At 54.7% G+C, this 14,366-nt stretch overlaps 1 protein-coding gene and 1 long non-coding RNA gene across 2 annotated transcripts; one reads left to right on the forward strand and one right to left on the reverse strand.

The window, feature by feature from the left end:
* Nucleotides 1-4,258: 4,258 nt before the first annotated feature.
* On the reverse strand, nucleotides 4,259-14,232 carry NFATC4 (nuclear factor of activated T cells 4). Its single transcript, XM_050796232.1, has 10 exons — nucleotides 13,819-14,232; nucleotides 11,666-12,761; nucleotides 9,677-9,839; nucleotides 8,908-9,107; nucleotides 8,409-8,581; nucleotides 7,810-7,950; nucleotides 6,595-6,650; nucleotides 6,209-6,335; nucleotides 5,435-6,016; nucleotides 4,259-4,676 (listed from the first exon to the last, which is right to left on the reverse strand). The coding sequence occupies exons 1-10, from the start codon at nucleotides 13,916-13,918 to the stop codon at nucleotides 4,609-4,611; spliced, it is 2,706 nt and encodes a 901-aa protein (XP_050652189.1). The 5' UTR covers nucleotides 13,919-14,232; the 3' UTR covers nucleotides 4,259-4,608.
* Nucleotides 12,489-13,937, forward strand: LOC126958115 (uncharacterized). The gene is made up of 3 exons (XR_007727107.1): nucleotides 12,489-12,617; nucleotides 12,883-13,014; nucleotides 13,877-13,937. It is a non-coding gene; the product is annotated as an uncharacterized LOC126958115 (long non-coding RNA).
* Nucleotides 14,233-14,366: the final 134 nt, after the last annotated feature.

Raw genomic sequence — 14,366 nt, forward strand, 5'->3', positions numbered from 1 at the left:
TGTCTTTTATAAGAGAAAGGAGGTTTATTTGGACACAGAGACACAGAGAGCCATAGGGAACAGCCATGTTACAACAGAGGCCAAGATTGGAGTGATGCTTCGACAAGCCGAGGAACATCAAAGCCTGCCAGCAACCATCAGGGACTAAAAGACAGGCATGGAACAGATCCTCCCTCAGGGCCTGCAGAAGAAACCAACCCTGCCAACAGCTCGATTTCAGTCTGCTGGCCTCCTGAACTGTGAGACGATAAATTTCGGTTGTTTTATGCCACCCAGTTTGTGATGCTTTGGTTCAGCAGCCCTAGGAAAGTAAGAGATCCAGGAAGAACTGAAAGGAATTGCTCAGAGGAGCATAAAAGTGGAGTGCCACCCAGCAATGGAGCTGCCTCCTTGCCCCTTGGCCCTTGGCTCCCGGCCCTGCCAGGATTCTGCCTCACCAAGGTGGGGGCTACTTGGGAACAGCCTGGCCTAACTAGTGCCCTCAGGGTTCAGGTCCAGGAGAGAGAAGTACAGAGAGATGCTTCCTCTAACTCTGCCCAAGGCCTCAGTAACAAATCACCCATTTCCTGACTCAGACACTCTTTATTCCAGTAGAATGGACATTGGGAACATATGTTCCTTTCAGAGAATGTAATGTTCCCACCATAAGGGATGGACTCATGGGTTATCTCAAAATGTAATTGTCTACTGTTACTACAAGAGATACACAAGCAGCGAGAGAGGACAGACTCAGTGCCCTTTCTCTGACATCCCAAAGCCGCAGGGACTTCCCCACCATTACTCATTGCTCTGTTCACCTCAATCTCTAGGCAGGAAGGTCTCTCTCATTAGTGACGAGATTGTCTGCTCCTTCAGGTCAAGGCTGCAGTGAGATGCATGTCCCTGGAGCCTAGCACAGGGCTTGGCACAGAGCAGGGGCCCTGCAGCACTTTGTGGGGATTTGGCTACGTGAACAATCAAGACACTGAGGCTATTACAACAGGCTCCCATAAAAGCAGCCAAACCCCTGTGCACTTTCTACATCTGGAATTTCCAGGAGTTCCTCTCCATGACAATTTAGAAAGTCCAGCAGTGGGTTCCAAGGCATCACAGAACTCAATCCAAGCAGATCCCAAACCCCAACGGAAAGCTACGAAACACGCCACTCCCCAAGCATCGTGGAGGCCCAGAGTTCCAGCCAAAGAAGGAGACTCAGTAAGTTTGGAGGGCAGAGATGCTCCTGTACCAGGACTGCAGGCTGTGCCTGAGACTGTCCTCACATTCTCTGACTAGCAGGACAGAGCCAGGTGAGGGGAAGGATGAACTGCAATGTGAGGACTGTGTGTGTCTGTCTCCTCCTCTTCACCAGGTGACTCTCTACCCAGGGCAGCCTAGACAAGATTTAGACATCGGGGCAGTGGGCTATTTTGGAATCTGGAATGGGAAGGAATGACAATTGGCAGGTGACTCTAGTACTTGAACTTTCCTGTGCTGAAGAATCACCGAAGGTATTCTTTAATACACAGATACCTGGGTCCAGTCCTCCCTCCCAAATAGGTTAAGAGTTGCTTAGGAATCTGTATTAAAAACAAAACAAAAACAAAAACCTCTTTAGTGGTTCAAACACAAGTAATCCTCAGACCTGGGCCAAGAAGGTCTTTTCTGACACCACCTGGAGACCCAGCCTCGTTCTTCTCTCTCCTAACTACAGCCCCAGGAAGCTACATGTCTGTAGAGAGCCTGGGAGGAGACAATGACCCCAGTCTCAGAGTGAGTACACGCAAAGGCACCAGGAGGCCTACCCACATCAGGATTCCAAAGAGAAGAGGGGTTAGGCCTAAAGAATGTGGGCCCAGAGGGCATAACGAGCCCCTTACAGAGCGGTCACAAGGAAGCAGATGGGAGCTCAAGGTGAGGAAGAACTTTATGGCAAATCTATTACATCACTCACAGCTGAAGGCCTACAGTCTAGTGGGAGAATGCCCATCATCCTTAGAAAACTCTAAATACCCTGGCAGGCTATAAGATCCTTCAGAATTCAGCCTGGCTTCCCTCTGCAATCCCTTCTTATAGCCCCTGACTTCCAGAACTTCACCTGCCTTCCCACCCTTGAAGGGGAACCTTTCGGAGTTCTCCAGGTATACCAGGCCCTGGAGATCTGTCTGTCTTTCTTACTTGCCGCTCCCCTCCAGGACTTTGCCTCTTCTGGTCTCTCTGTCTGGCCTGCCCTTCCCCTATTCTTAGCTTGGTTAATTACTAGTCATTCTTCAGGTCCCAGTTTAGAAGTCACCCCCTGAAGTTCCCTGTAACCCCCACAGCTGGGCGGAATGCCTCTCCTCTGTTCCCTCTACATCTCATATTTAAATTGTTCACTGTGGGACGGAGTGACATGGGGTTGTGTGCCTTGGTAGGCAGTCCACTACCCGGGAGGGGGGTGGTGGATGAAGGAGCAAGCAGAGAAAGAAAAAAGTTGTTCACTGAAGGCAGGCACAGTGGTTCATGCCTATAATCCCAGCACTTCGGGAGGCTAATGCCAGAGGATAACTTGAGCCCAGCAATTTGAGGCTGCAATGAGCTGAGATCCTGCCACTGCACTCCAGCCTGGACACTAGAGCAAGACCCCATCTCTCTCTCTCTCTCACACACACACACACACACACACACACACACACACACACACACACATTGTTCACCGACTCCTCAAGGTCTAATGTACTCTCTGCAAAAAATATTTAGTTTGAATTGTTATGAGCTGTTTATTTACTTTTGCCCCATGAGGCTACAAATTCCTCCAGGACCCACTGGCTGGCACTTTGCAGCTGTTTAATAAATATCTTGACAATGCATGAATGGCAGTGTCCTGGCAGAAAACAGAACAGTCCACCTTGAGAGGCAACAAGTCCTAACAGCTTTTTGTTTACACAGAGGCTGACCCACCCTCTGTCAGAGATCTTAGAGGTGGTGCTGAAGATTGCTAAATAGGACATGAGTGCCCTAGGGTTCCTTCTGACATGGTGATTATGGGACAATGACTCTGGCAAGGGGCTAAAGGGGATCTTTGAAAAGCAACCAAGGCCCGGAAGCTAATCACTTGATGTCAATTTGGTTCACAGCAGCTTGTGTTCCATGAAGGTAAAGGAAATTCATTGCAAAGCAGCAACAGGTGAGGAGTTACTCTGGTTCTGTTGTCCCCCAATCCACAGCCAGCCTCTGTCACACCCACCCCTGCTCTCCTGAGTACTTGCTAGGACTGCCTGGACTCATTGGGCATAGAGAGGCCCCACCAGCCTGAAAGTGAGGCAAGTTTCCCAAGTGCAAACGCCCTGAATGTCTTTTAGGCATGTCCCCCTGCAGCCAAGCCTAGCCAACTCAAGCTATTTGTACTCAGTACCTACTGTGTGTCAGGCTCCAGGTGAACAAGACAGACAAAATGACTTTCCCCAGCCCAATGGGACTTGGCCTCTCGTAGGCCATCGAGACAGGGGACAAACCAGGTTTCCAACCCAGGCCCGTCAGAGGTGATGGATGTACCAGCTATTTAGAAGGCCAGCATGGGTATATTTGCAGGATAGGCCAGGAACTCATACAGTGCTGTGATTCCCAGGGCAGGTGACATTCAGAGCTGCTGGGTAGACTGTTTGCTTTCTGCAGTCTACCTCTGAAGCACAAATCTTTCCAGAATGTCTTCATAATCCCCAGGAGTAGAGGATCCAGAGGGAGAGCTTGTGCTAGCTCTCCCTCACCTCCACCCTCACTCCAGGGAAAGAAGCCTTAGAGGCCTGGACCTCCTGAGTCAGCGTGTCTGAATGGGGGCGGGGGACAGGAGCCCAGGAGTGCAGTTCAACATGCTGCTGATTATCTGCGTGACCTCAGGCAAGTCCCTTTCCCTCTCTGAATCTTAGAATCCTCCTTTGTAAATGAGAGAGATCAACTACATCAGTGTGTCCTCTTCTTGGCTATGGATCAGAATCATCTGTGTGGTGGCAAGACTAAGGAGCTTGAAAAATGCAGCCTCCTGGGCCCCATCCCAAAGCTCCTAAGGAATCTTGACCCCCAAGGAGGAGAGTGGAGAGGCCTACTCAAGCCCTGGCCCCCAATCCTGGCCCCAGGCAAGGAGCCTCCTAGCCCCCTCATGCCTTCCCCAGCCTCCTCCACTGAGCTCTTTGGGATGCAATGTTCCCAGCCACATTCCGTCTCTTTCCAACTTCTGGGCCTCCTTGGCCCGGGGCTGGAGTAAGCTGCCCCAACCCGTCTCTCCAAAGAGCTCTGAAGCCTGAAACACTGGTCATTGAGCAGTTTATTACCATCAACGTGTCCCCAGCTTCCCAGCATAACAGCCTGCCCACACTCTAGACATGCCTTCACTTCAGTCCATTCTGGCACCTAGCCTCAGTCTCCACCCTCCTCCCTCCTCCACAGCTACTTCCCCCAGCCCTCCAAGGCAGCACCAGGCCTGGGGGCCACACCTCAGCTGGGGGAGGGGAGGGAAGACTGTGAGATAAACAGAAGCTGGGGAAAGAGGAGCCAGGATTGGCCCCAAGCTTCTGTAGCCACCACTCCAGGAAGGAGGGAAAGGGGGCAGGGCTGAGGCTGGGGCTGGGGTTGCCGTGTGATGACAGTTCAGGTGGTTCAAGCAGGAGGCTCGTCTCCAGGAGGTGCAGGGAAGCCACTCAGGTCTCGGCCAATGATCTCACTCACTGTAAAGGAGGGGCAGTTGAGAGACTGGGCTAGAGGTGGGTCCCCTCCTTTTCCAAAGACCCACCCCCAATCCATTCCAGGCAGGCCTTAATCTAGGAGGCCTCTAGATTCCTCCTCTACTGGCTTCTCTTCCACTGGGCCTCAGTTTCCCCAACGTGTCTTGACACCTGCTCCGAATCAAATCTTGCCCAACTCCCTCCATGTGGGCTCCCAGGCGCCTGTCCTAGCCCTTTCCTGCTGGCTTAGCCTGAAATGTCAGGGGAATCGGTATCAGCAGGGCCAGAGATGGGTATAGCCAACGGGAGGAAGGAGAGGCAAAACAGGAAAGCTCCTCCTCACCAACCCTGACCACAGACACCGTGTTTAGGGGAAAGCTGAGGCAATGCAAGTGTGTTTGACTGGGACCTCAGCAAGCTACCATCCCTCTCTGGAACTCAGTGCCTGAACTTGCAAATTGAGTGAGCTGGATAGAATGATCTTGAAAGTGCTTCTAGCTCTAAGATTTTATGATTTGGAGCAGAGGGCAGAGGCAGAGGCAGAAGAAAGGCTGAGACAGTTACCCCATGCACCCTTCAGAATTCAGTTAATTGGATTCAGGCAGCCATAGGAATCAAGAACATGCCACCTGGGAACCTCTAACTGGCCCTGAGAGACCAGGGATGCCCAATCTCTGAAAAGCCCAGCTCCAGCCCTCAGCAAACATGCACAGCAATCTCTTGCACACACTCATACTCACAGCCCCCAGTCCCACACCCACCTTCCTCCAGCGTGATACCCTGGATAGGGACACTGTCTCGGAAGCCGCTGCTGTAGCCACCCCTGGATTTCTCCTGCTCCGGAGCCCCCTCCCCAGGGCCATAGCCTGGCCCTACCTTATTGTATCCCTCAGCAGGTAGGGGATGCACATCACTCTGGGAAGGGAAGGGGACTTCAAGCGGTGGGGATGCAGGAAGAGGAGGCCGAAAGGGGGCTGGAGGAGAGAATGGCAGCCCCAGGGGAAAAGAGGAGCCCCGCCCTCCATAGGGGTCACTAGGGAAGGGGCGGGGAAGGAAGGAGACTGGAGGTGGTTGGGCACAACCTGTGGTACCCCTAGTCTCAGGGAACATCCGCAGGCCCGGTCTGTAGGATGGTGGGGGCCCCGTCTGGGGGTACAGAGGGGGCATGCCATAGCCGAAGCCTTCTGATAGGTAAGGAGTTTCGTAAGCAGGGTCTTCATGGGGAAAGGAGGGGTAGGGGGGCCTGGGTGGTGAGAAGTCCATGTCAGTGCCAAAGGGGGGTGCCGATGCTGAAGGGAAGCCCCGCAGAGATGAGTCTGGTAGAGGCTCCTCTTTGCAGATCACTGGGAAGACAAGAAGTGGGAGGACATGCTGGTGAGAGGTCTGGTAGTCTCCACACTGCACACCTTCCAGGTGCCTGCTCCTCCCAGGTTCCATTCACCCCTTGGCCCCTCATGATGGACACTGCTTCCCTCTGCCCCTGCTCCAGCTCCCCATATCCCTATACCCCCACCATAGGCTGTCCCAGAGCGCACCAGGCAGAAACTTGAAACTCTGGGTAGGACTGCGTTTCCTCCGCCCATTGGAGACATAAAAGTAGACCTGAACTGGCCGGGACACCCTCTTGTTGCTGTACTCAGGGACAGTCAGGGTCAGCGTCACCTAGGGAAGAGTAAAAATGAGGCAGGGAGCCCTCAGGCATCTGGGCTTAGCCCAGCCTTTCCAGGGACCCAGACTCCACCTCCTAGTTTTCTCCATTTCCTAAGATGCAAAGTTCATTCCCTAGAGATGCACCTGCTTACAGAATGGCCAGTCTACCTTCTCCAGAAAAGTCCACTCCCATGAGCAAGAGGACCCAGCTGAGAATCCCCTGCCTTCTCCCACCCCACCCCCCCGGGAGGTATCCTAGTGACACTGGTACCTCATTGCTCTGCAGTCGGTTCACCGTGGCCTCCTCCTCCCATTGCAGCTTCCCATCTGTCCAGAGGGAACAGAGAGCTGCAGCCCAACTCCAGCGCCCCTGCCCCCTGCCCTAGTTCTCTGCCATTTCCCCTCCTGTTAGAGCCAAGGCCAAATTCAGAAGGCCCTAGAAGATCTGACACACAGAGGAGCCCACTGCGTGTTAACTTAATGTGAGTGGAAGAGGTAGGGTTTTAAACTGTCCTCAAGGTACAGGGAAGCAAACTGAGACCAAGGGAAATGGCAGGACCAGCCCAGAAACCAGAGGGAGTCAGTAACGGAAGCAACTCTTGAGCCCTCCCACCCAACTCCAAACATCCTCTCCCATGATAATGCCAAGAAGGAAGACTAAAGGTAGGAAAGGGTCCTAGCTTGACAGAAGGCAATGAGACCCTCAAGTATCATGACCCAGAATCTCTAGAGAAGCTCTGACATGGTCCTAGGATGCTAAATTTGGATATAGGGGCCAGATGTAGTGGCTCATGCCTATAAATCCCACCACCCACCACTCCCACCTTGGGAGGCCAAGGTGGAAAGATCACTTGAGTCCAGGAGTTTGAGACCAGCCTGGGCAACATGGGGAGACACTATCTCTACACAAAATATTTTTGGAGGATTGCTTGAGTCCAGGAGGTTGAGGCTGCAGTGAGCCGTGATTGCATCACTGCACTCCCCTGGGTGACAAAGTGAGACCCTGCTACAAAAAAAAAAAAAAAAAAATTAGGATATAGGGACTGAGGCTTTTGGTGAGCAGTGTTTGGAGAGGGCAAAGGCCTCAGGTTGGTGCTGGCAACTCGAACCCTCAGTCTTCCCTTCCTCCACTCCTGCAGCTCCATCTCAGGGCACCTAACAGGCTCTGTTAATCACTGCCCATAACTCAAGAGAGGCCCAGCGGGGAGCCTATCTACATGGGATAAATTATCTCGAAGGAGCCTCCTCTTTAATAGACAGAATGTGCATCGCTTCCATTTGTTCAGCATGCTCAATATTTTAGATTGTTGTCATACGCATCCCACATGGAAAGCAGACAGTATAATAGAAAGGGTAGTCTCTGTCCCATTTTACAAATAAAAAAAACTGAGGCTCCACTGGCTAGTTTAGTGACAATGCCAGAGATATTTCACCTGCCACTCCCAAGCTCTCCCTGCCTGCCCTCCCCTCTGCAGCAGGTACTCACCAGGACCCCTCTCAATGAACACCACCTTGGAGTCTGGCAGGAAGTTGGAGCCAGTCAGTACTAGTTCCTCGCCTCCTCTCACAGAGCAGGCACTAGGGCTGTAGGCCTCCACCTGGGGCAGCTCCTGAGCTGAGCGCTGGGCTGCAGAGCAGTGCAAGGAAGAGGACTGTCTGGGCTGGGCATGGAGAGGTGGCCTCCTCTACCCCCACCCACTTTGGAAAAACTGCCACAGGGTTCTGAGGGAGCCCTCCTCAGCAGTAGACACACAAATAAACCAGTAATATCCATGGAGTCACACACACCATGTAAGGGGCCACTCCCAGAGCAGAGAGAGGGTTAAACAGAGTAGACCAGGGAGTTTCCCAAACAAGGGTACAGGGCACCCCAGGAACAGATAGGGTCCAGGGTCACTCTGGGCCACCCCAGAGACAGAGTCTGTGGCAGGGGCAAACTAGCATAGAAATAAAGCCTGAGTCCTCTATAGAGCTACTCAGGACAGACAGGGCATAGGACGCTACAGAGGGAATGGGCAGACAGACACACACACACAGACAAGAGTTGCAAGAGACAGAGAGATGGCCCAGGGCCTCTTTGCTCACAGCACTCGATGGGCACCGACGCTGCCTGTACCGAGACGACCTTCCCGCCGCCCTGGGGCACGTGTACCCGGAACACCAGTCGCACACGTGTGTTTTTGCGCCCGATGTCCGTCTCACCCTTCCGAAGCTCAATGTCTGAATTCCGAAGCTTCAAGATTCCCGCACAGTCAATGCTGGAGGCAAAGGATGGATGGCAAGCCCTCCTAGCTGAAGCCAGAATGGTGATACATCCCTAAAGAGGGAAGTTCCCGCCCTCCATCCAAAGCCCTGAATGACTTTCGATGAGTGCCTAGGAGGTTATTTTCTAACCCACAGACAGCCTCTCTGGGGTACCCCCGCATCCCCAAAAGTCCTCTTCCAGATGGTGGGTAGGCCTGAAGCCAGCTCCTAGGAATAAGGTCTACCTCTTCTTGGAAAAGGAAGAAGTGGGCTAGCATAGGCCCAATGGAGAAAGCTAGTATAAAGCCTGCAGACTGAGGGGAAGTTGCATAGGACTTACTTGGCCGCCATGTTGTTCTCAGGCAGCAGAGTCATCTCCAACACCTTGGTGCCACTGACTACGGCTTCATAGCTGGCTGTGGCCACCATCTTGCCTGTGATACGATGCACCTGATAGAAGGCATGAGGCCGCAGGTTCCTTTCATCTGCAGTGCCGATGAACATCTGTAGGGTCAGTGGCTTCTCACTGTAGCCTAGGAGCTGGCAGAGGGAGAGAGGGGCCACTTCATTGAAATCCCTACCACCTCACCCTTTAGTCATCCCTAGATTTTCAGTCCACCATGGGATGAGAATGGTGAAAGATAAAGGATATCCTGCAAGGGAATCCCTTGGGGAACTGGGCACCCGTTGTGGAGAAAACATGGCCTGGAGTTCACAGTGTTTTTCTTGGAATAAAGCCCAAAGTGGGCTGGGCAAAGGCAGAAGAGCCTCCAAAGAGACTGGCCCAACTCAATATAGAGAAAACTTAACTCCCAGTGACTTTTGGCCTCAGCCTAAACCCTCCCCCATATCTGGCAGGCCACCATTTTCCAGAGTAGACATGAGGCTGGTGTCCCATGGGATGAGCTGAGTGGGGGTGGAAGGACAGAGGAGTAGAAAGTATATCCGGGTCCTTGCACCCCTCCTCCCCCAACTCCAGCCCCTCCCCCAGGCTGCCTGCAGGGTCAGAACTGAGAGGGAGTGTGGGAAAGGGCAGTGCCATGTGTCTGCATAGCTGGAACCCATCTGGGAGAGGAGAAAGGATATCAGGCCTGCTCTCTGTCCTTTACCTTGACTACGGGGTGACCGCCAGGGGCAGCTTTGACAGCTCCACGGCTGCCTTCTGTCTCATAGTGGGCCCGGTGGTGGGCTCTAGGCTGTACCTCGATCCTCAGCTCCAGCTGCTCATATTGGCTGGGCAGAGGCCAGTCCAGTGGGGGTAGGGCAGAGGTCCTGGGTGGAAGAGAAGAGCATTGATCATGTGCAGCCTCAGACCCCAGTCAGGCCCACACTGGATCTGTGAGGGAGGAGGGGGTGTGGGTCTGAGAGAAAAGAAAGCACAGAAGAAATAAAGAATTACATCAACATTTGTGAAAAAAAGGGAAAAAAAGAATTTTTTTAAAACTATAAAAAGGACAAAGAAATGAAGAAATCCAAAAGTCCAGAAGCAAGGGGAAGTAGGGGACAGAACCCCTTGAAGTGTGAAAGGTGACAACAGGCCTAAAACTCCCTTCTTCCCAGCTCTGAGCCCAGGGGTTGGGGTGGGAAGGCTTCACTTGGATACCGAGAATTCTCAAGCCCATCTCAATCCCTAGACCTGGATGGAAAGAACAAAGAATTGCTGCTTCAGACCAGAAAAGGACTCAGATAGGAACCCTTTGTTTTACAAATTAAAAAATTGAGGCACATTGGCTCACACCTATAATCCCAGCACTTTGGGAAGTCAAGGCAGGGGTGGGGGCACTGTGAAGATGGTTTGAGCCCAGGAGTTTGAGACCAGCCTGGGCAACATAGTGAAACCCTGTCTCTACAAAAAATGCAAAAAGTAGCCGGGCGTGTTGGTGCTCCTGTAGTCCCAGCTACTCCTGCTGAGGCAGGAGGATCACTTGAGCCCAGGAGGTCGAGGCTGAGATCACACCACTGCACTCCAGTCTTGGTGACAGAGCAAGACACTGTCTCAAAGAAAAAAAAAAAAAAAAAGAAAAGAAACCGAAGCCAGCAGCTACTGACAGACCTAGGACTGAGTACATTCTGCTCCCAAGCCAGCTCTCTTTCCACTAGTTGGGGCTTGATAGGTGGAGTTCCAGGGAGCTAAGGGTTTCAGATGGGACAACTTATCCTGTATTGTGCTCCCCGATACGCTAGGACAGTGGATCTCAACTGGTAATTGCCCCCCAAGTAATTGCCCAGATATTTGGCAATGTCTGAAGACATTTTTGGTTTTCCCAACTAGGGGAGTGGGTGCTACTAGTATCTAATGGGTAGAGGCCAGGGATGCTGCTAAACCATCCTATAATGTCCAGTACACCCCCACACAACAAAGAATTATCCTGCTCAAAATAGTAGTGCTGAATTAATAGAGCTGAGGTTGAGAAACTTTGCCCTATGGGAAACCCAGGGGTCCCAGTGTTAACGTTTCTTTCCCCTAGAAACGTTTCTGGACAGAACCAGCTCAAGATTTAGGATTATTGAAATGGGCAAGATTCTCTGAGAGTGGAAGGAATAGAACTGCAAGTTTTAATATGAATTATTTGACTTGCAAATATCTGCTATTTTATTCAAGTTAGCAGCTATACTTTTAAGCCGCTAGGTCAGGCTCTAGAAATTGAGGAATGGAGAAAGGGAATTTCCTGCAACAGAGTGGAAATCTGCTTAGGTCTGGCACCTATTGAAAGGGCCAGAGTGGAAGGCTGAAATCCAGCCCAAGTTCCACACTCAGCCACATGCCAGTGCAGAGCTGGGTCTTGGGAGCACTCTATAGGCTACAGGAACACCTCCTTAACCTAGTTGATCCTCCTACAATAGCTGGGGGTGGGAGGGTAGAGGGGCTTTTTCTAATTGGCCCACAAGGAACTGTTGCCCTTTTGTAAATCATCAAGAGGTGCACTTTTTTTCTAATTCTCTTTAAAACCAGGTAGTTGGCAGCTGCTAAGCTGGTTGCAGATTCTCTTTTGAAATTCAGGGGGCATGAAACTAATGTCTTAAAATCCCTCCCTTGACCCTCCTGCTCCCCTAGTGGAATGGCTGGAGAGAGCGGTGGTGCCAGGCGCAACCCTCACCTGAAGATAGGGCTGTGTCCCCCAATCCGGGCCTTGGACCAAGCGAGTGGGGAGGGCACTGCCAGGTAGTCCATGCCAGCCACCTCCTTCCGGGGACCTCCTGGAGGAGCCACAGACTCCTCTGCTCCCAAGGGCAGCTTCCCATTGCATGGGGCAGGCTCCTCAGACCGAGGCAGAGCCACCGCCTGCTCGCTGGAAGTCCGCCGTGTCTTCTGAGGGATGCTCTCAGCTGGTGGGGCCCCCACATAGTCAAAGGGACCAGGGGAGCCAGGATCCCGGGCCAGAGGCAATGGGGGTGGTGGAGGTGGCTCAGACCCCTCTTCCCCCAGGCTGCCACGGCGGGACAGAGCTGGAGAGGCTGAAGATGGGGTTCCCGAGCTGGAATAGCGCCGCTTGCCACATGGAGAGGCAGGTCGGGGGGAGGCTGGGGTGGGCCCAGGAGCACTGAGGAGTAGCCAGTTATCCTCTGGCCCTCGGCCTCCGGGGCTTGGACCATACAGGCTCCAGGGATCTTCGGGGGTCCATGGCCGAGGGGAGGCCCTGGGCGAGGGCAGCGGGGAGCCCAGGCCAAAGCGGGAGGCCGCCTCATTTAGCTCAGACTCCACCTCGTCGCAGGCTGCATACAGGGCTGCCTCGTCAGAGGCATCGGAGAAGAAGCTCCACGAGGACAGGCTGCTGCTGCCAGGGCTTGGGCTGAAGAAGGCCCCCCCACCCTGGCCCCCTGCCTCTCGGTAGCCCCCAAAGCCTTCTGGTGGGGGGTAATCTCTAGGAGAGCCGTCCCCCCAGGTATCAGGGTTGTCCTCCAGCGCCGCCGGCGGCTCCGGCGTGGGAGAGATGGAGGTGATGCGGATGCTGGGACACTCGAGAACACGGCCACCCCCAGCACCCCCAGCACCCCCTCCTGGTCCTCCCAGCCTCACCGACCGGGCGGGCTGGCTCTCCCAGGTACCAGGTGAGGGGGCTGGGCGCGGCGGTGGCGAATGCATGCCAGGTCGAGGGGGTGGAGGTCGGGGAATACCGATAGGTGCAGCGCCATAGGGAGGGGGCTCTCCCAAGGCCAGACGGCAGCATGGCGGGGCATCCTCTGAGTCCAGTTCTGTCAAAATGGGAAGAGGAGCAGAGGGAGAGGGGGAAAGAGAGAAGCAGGTGAGATGGCTAGGTTCCTTAAGTGGCCAGGCCCCCAGGCCCCAAGTCCTCCTATGCTCCCTGCCCCTCAGCAAGGAGACCTTCTGAGCCACAAGACAAAAGCAGAGTTGGAAGATGGAGGAGATTGAAGCAGGCATGCCAGGACTTTGCCCACTGGCCCCTGGATCCTGGGACCGAGGGTACCCGATCTGGTGGGTCTTAAGGTGAGAGAGGTGGGTCCAGAGGGGCTGGAGCTGGGGCTGGGCCTGGAGGCGTGTTTCTTGAGGCACTGGGCTGGACTGGGGGCGACTCACACATGAACCCAATTAGCAGCGGTTCCCAAACCCCCAAACGGCGCTGGCAGGAGCCCCAGTTGCCATCGCAACCGTGGCCAGAGGGGAGGGGGGCGTCAGGGCTGTGGTGACATGGGGAGGTGGCTCCTCCTTCTCTCCCTGCCATCGGGGGCGGAGGTGCAGCCGAGGGGGTGATGCGTGCCGGGCCCAGCCGGGGGAAGGGGGGCAGCGGGCAGCGCGGATTCGTGCGAGCGGCAGCCGCCGCCCCCGGCTCGGTCCCCGCCATCTGCCTCTCATTGCGGCCAGACGGCGGAGGGGGAGGGGCGCCCCGGCGAGGCCTGACAGCGCCCCCAGCCCCGGGCGTCCAGTCGGCCGGGCCAGGGCTCGGGCTGCCAGCCGCCAGCTCCAGCGCCGAACCTCCCCTTTCCCTGGCGGCGCCTGGTGCTCTTGGGGCCGCCGTTCCCGCCCGCCCCCCAGTTCAGTGACAGGCGGCCCAGCCGGGAGGCGGCGCACAGCCAACAGCACCCCCACCCCCACCCCAGTCACGACCTAAAAAGGAGAAAGTGGTGCCCGGGCCCCCAGCCTCACTTCCGCAGGCCAACAAGCTCCCCCGACTCCCTTCGACTTCTGACTCCCTCACCCCCCACCCTAGGCTCGCTGCCTTAAATTCCCCAGACTCAGGATCCCCGGCCGTCTCTCACTGACCCCAAGACCCCTTCCCAGCCCCGGACTAACCTTCCCCCAATCCCCCCGCGCCCAGCGGGGGGGCCTCCTTTTCCTCCCCGAACACCAGCTTAAATTCCAGCTCCTCATCCTCGCAGCTGGCCGCCCCCATGGATCCGGCAGGAGCCCCCAGGTCCCGGCCTGGGTGGGAGGGGGGAGCTCAGGAGGCTGCTGTATCTTCACCCGGGTGGCTCCCTCCCTCCCTTTCTCTGAGAAGCCCCCTCCTCCGTCGCTGCCGCCTCCCTCCAGAAGCCCCCTCGTTATTATAGAAACTTTTCCAAACTTTTTTCCCCCAAACTTCTTCAAAGCGGCCCCCCCCAGCCTGTCCCTGATTGGCTGCCGGGGATGCTCCAGCCCCTCCTCCAGGGATGAGATGGGAAAACCACGCGCCCCTCGTCCTCCCCCACCCTCCCTCCCTCTGTCTTCTCTTCAGTCCCTCCCCCTCAAAAAAAAAAAAAAAAAAAAAAAAAAACTGAATTGGAAAACGGTCCTTCAAGAGTGATACTAATGTTGCCTATTGGTCCGCCGTTGTGACAATCATTTCCCTCAGGGAGCCCAGC

This window comes from Macaca thibetana, chromosome 7, assembly GCF_024542745.1.
Source record: "Macaca thibetana thibetana isolate TM-01 chromosome 7, ASM2454274v1, whole genome shotgun sequence".
Lineage (NCBI taxonomy): Eukaryota > Metazoa > Chordata > Mammalia > Primates > Cercopithecidae > Macaca > Macaca thibetana.

Coding starts and splice junctions, on each gene's coding strand:
- NFATC4 (XM_050796232.1), bottom strand. CDS start 13,918: ATGGGGGCGGCCAGCTGCGAGGATGAGGAGCTGGAATTTAAGCTGGTG. Junction 9,840..11,665: donor GGACACAGCCCTATCTTCAG/GTGAGGGTTGCG, acceptor TCTTCCACCCAG/GACCTCTGCCCTACCCCCAC. Junction 9,108..9,676: donor GCGGTCACCCCGTAGTCAAG/GTAAAGGACAGA, acceptor TCCCTCTGCCAG/CTCCTAGGCTACAGTGAGAA.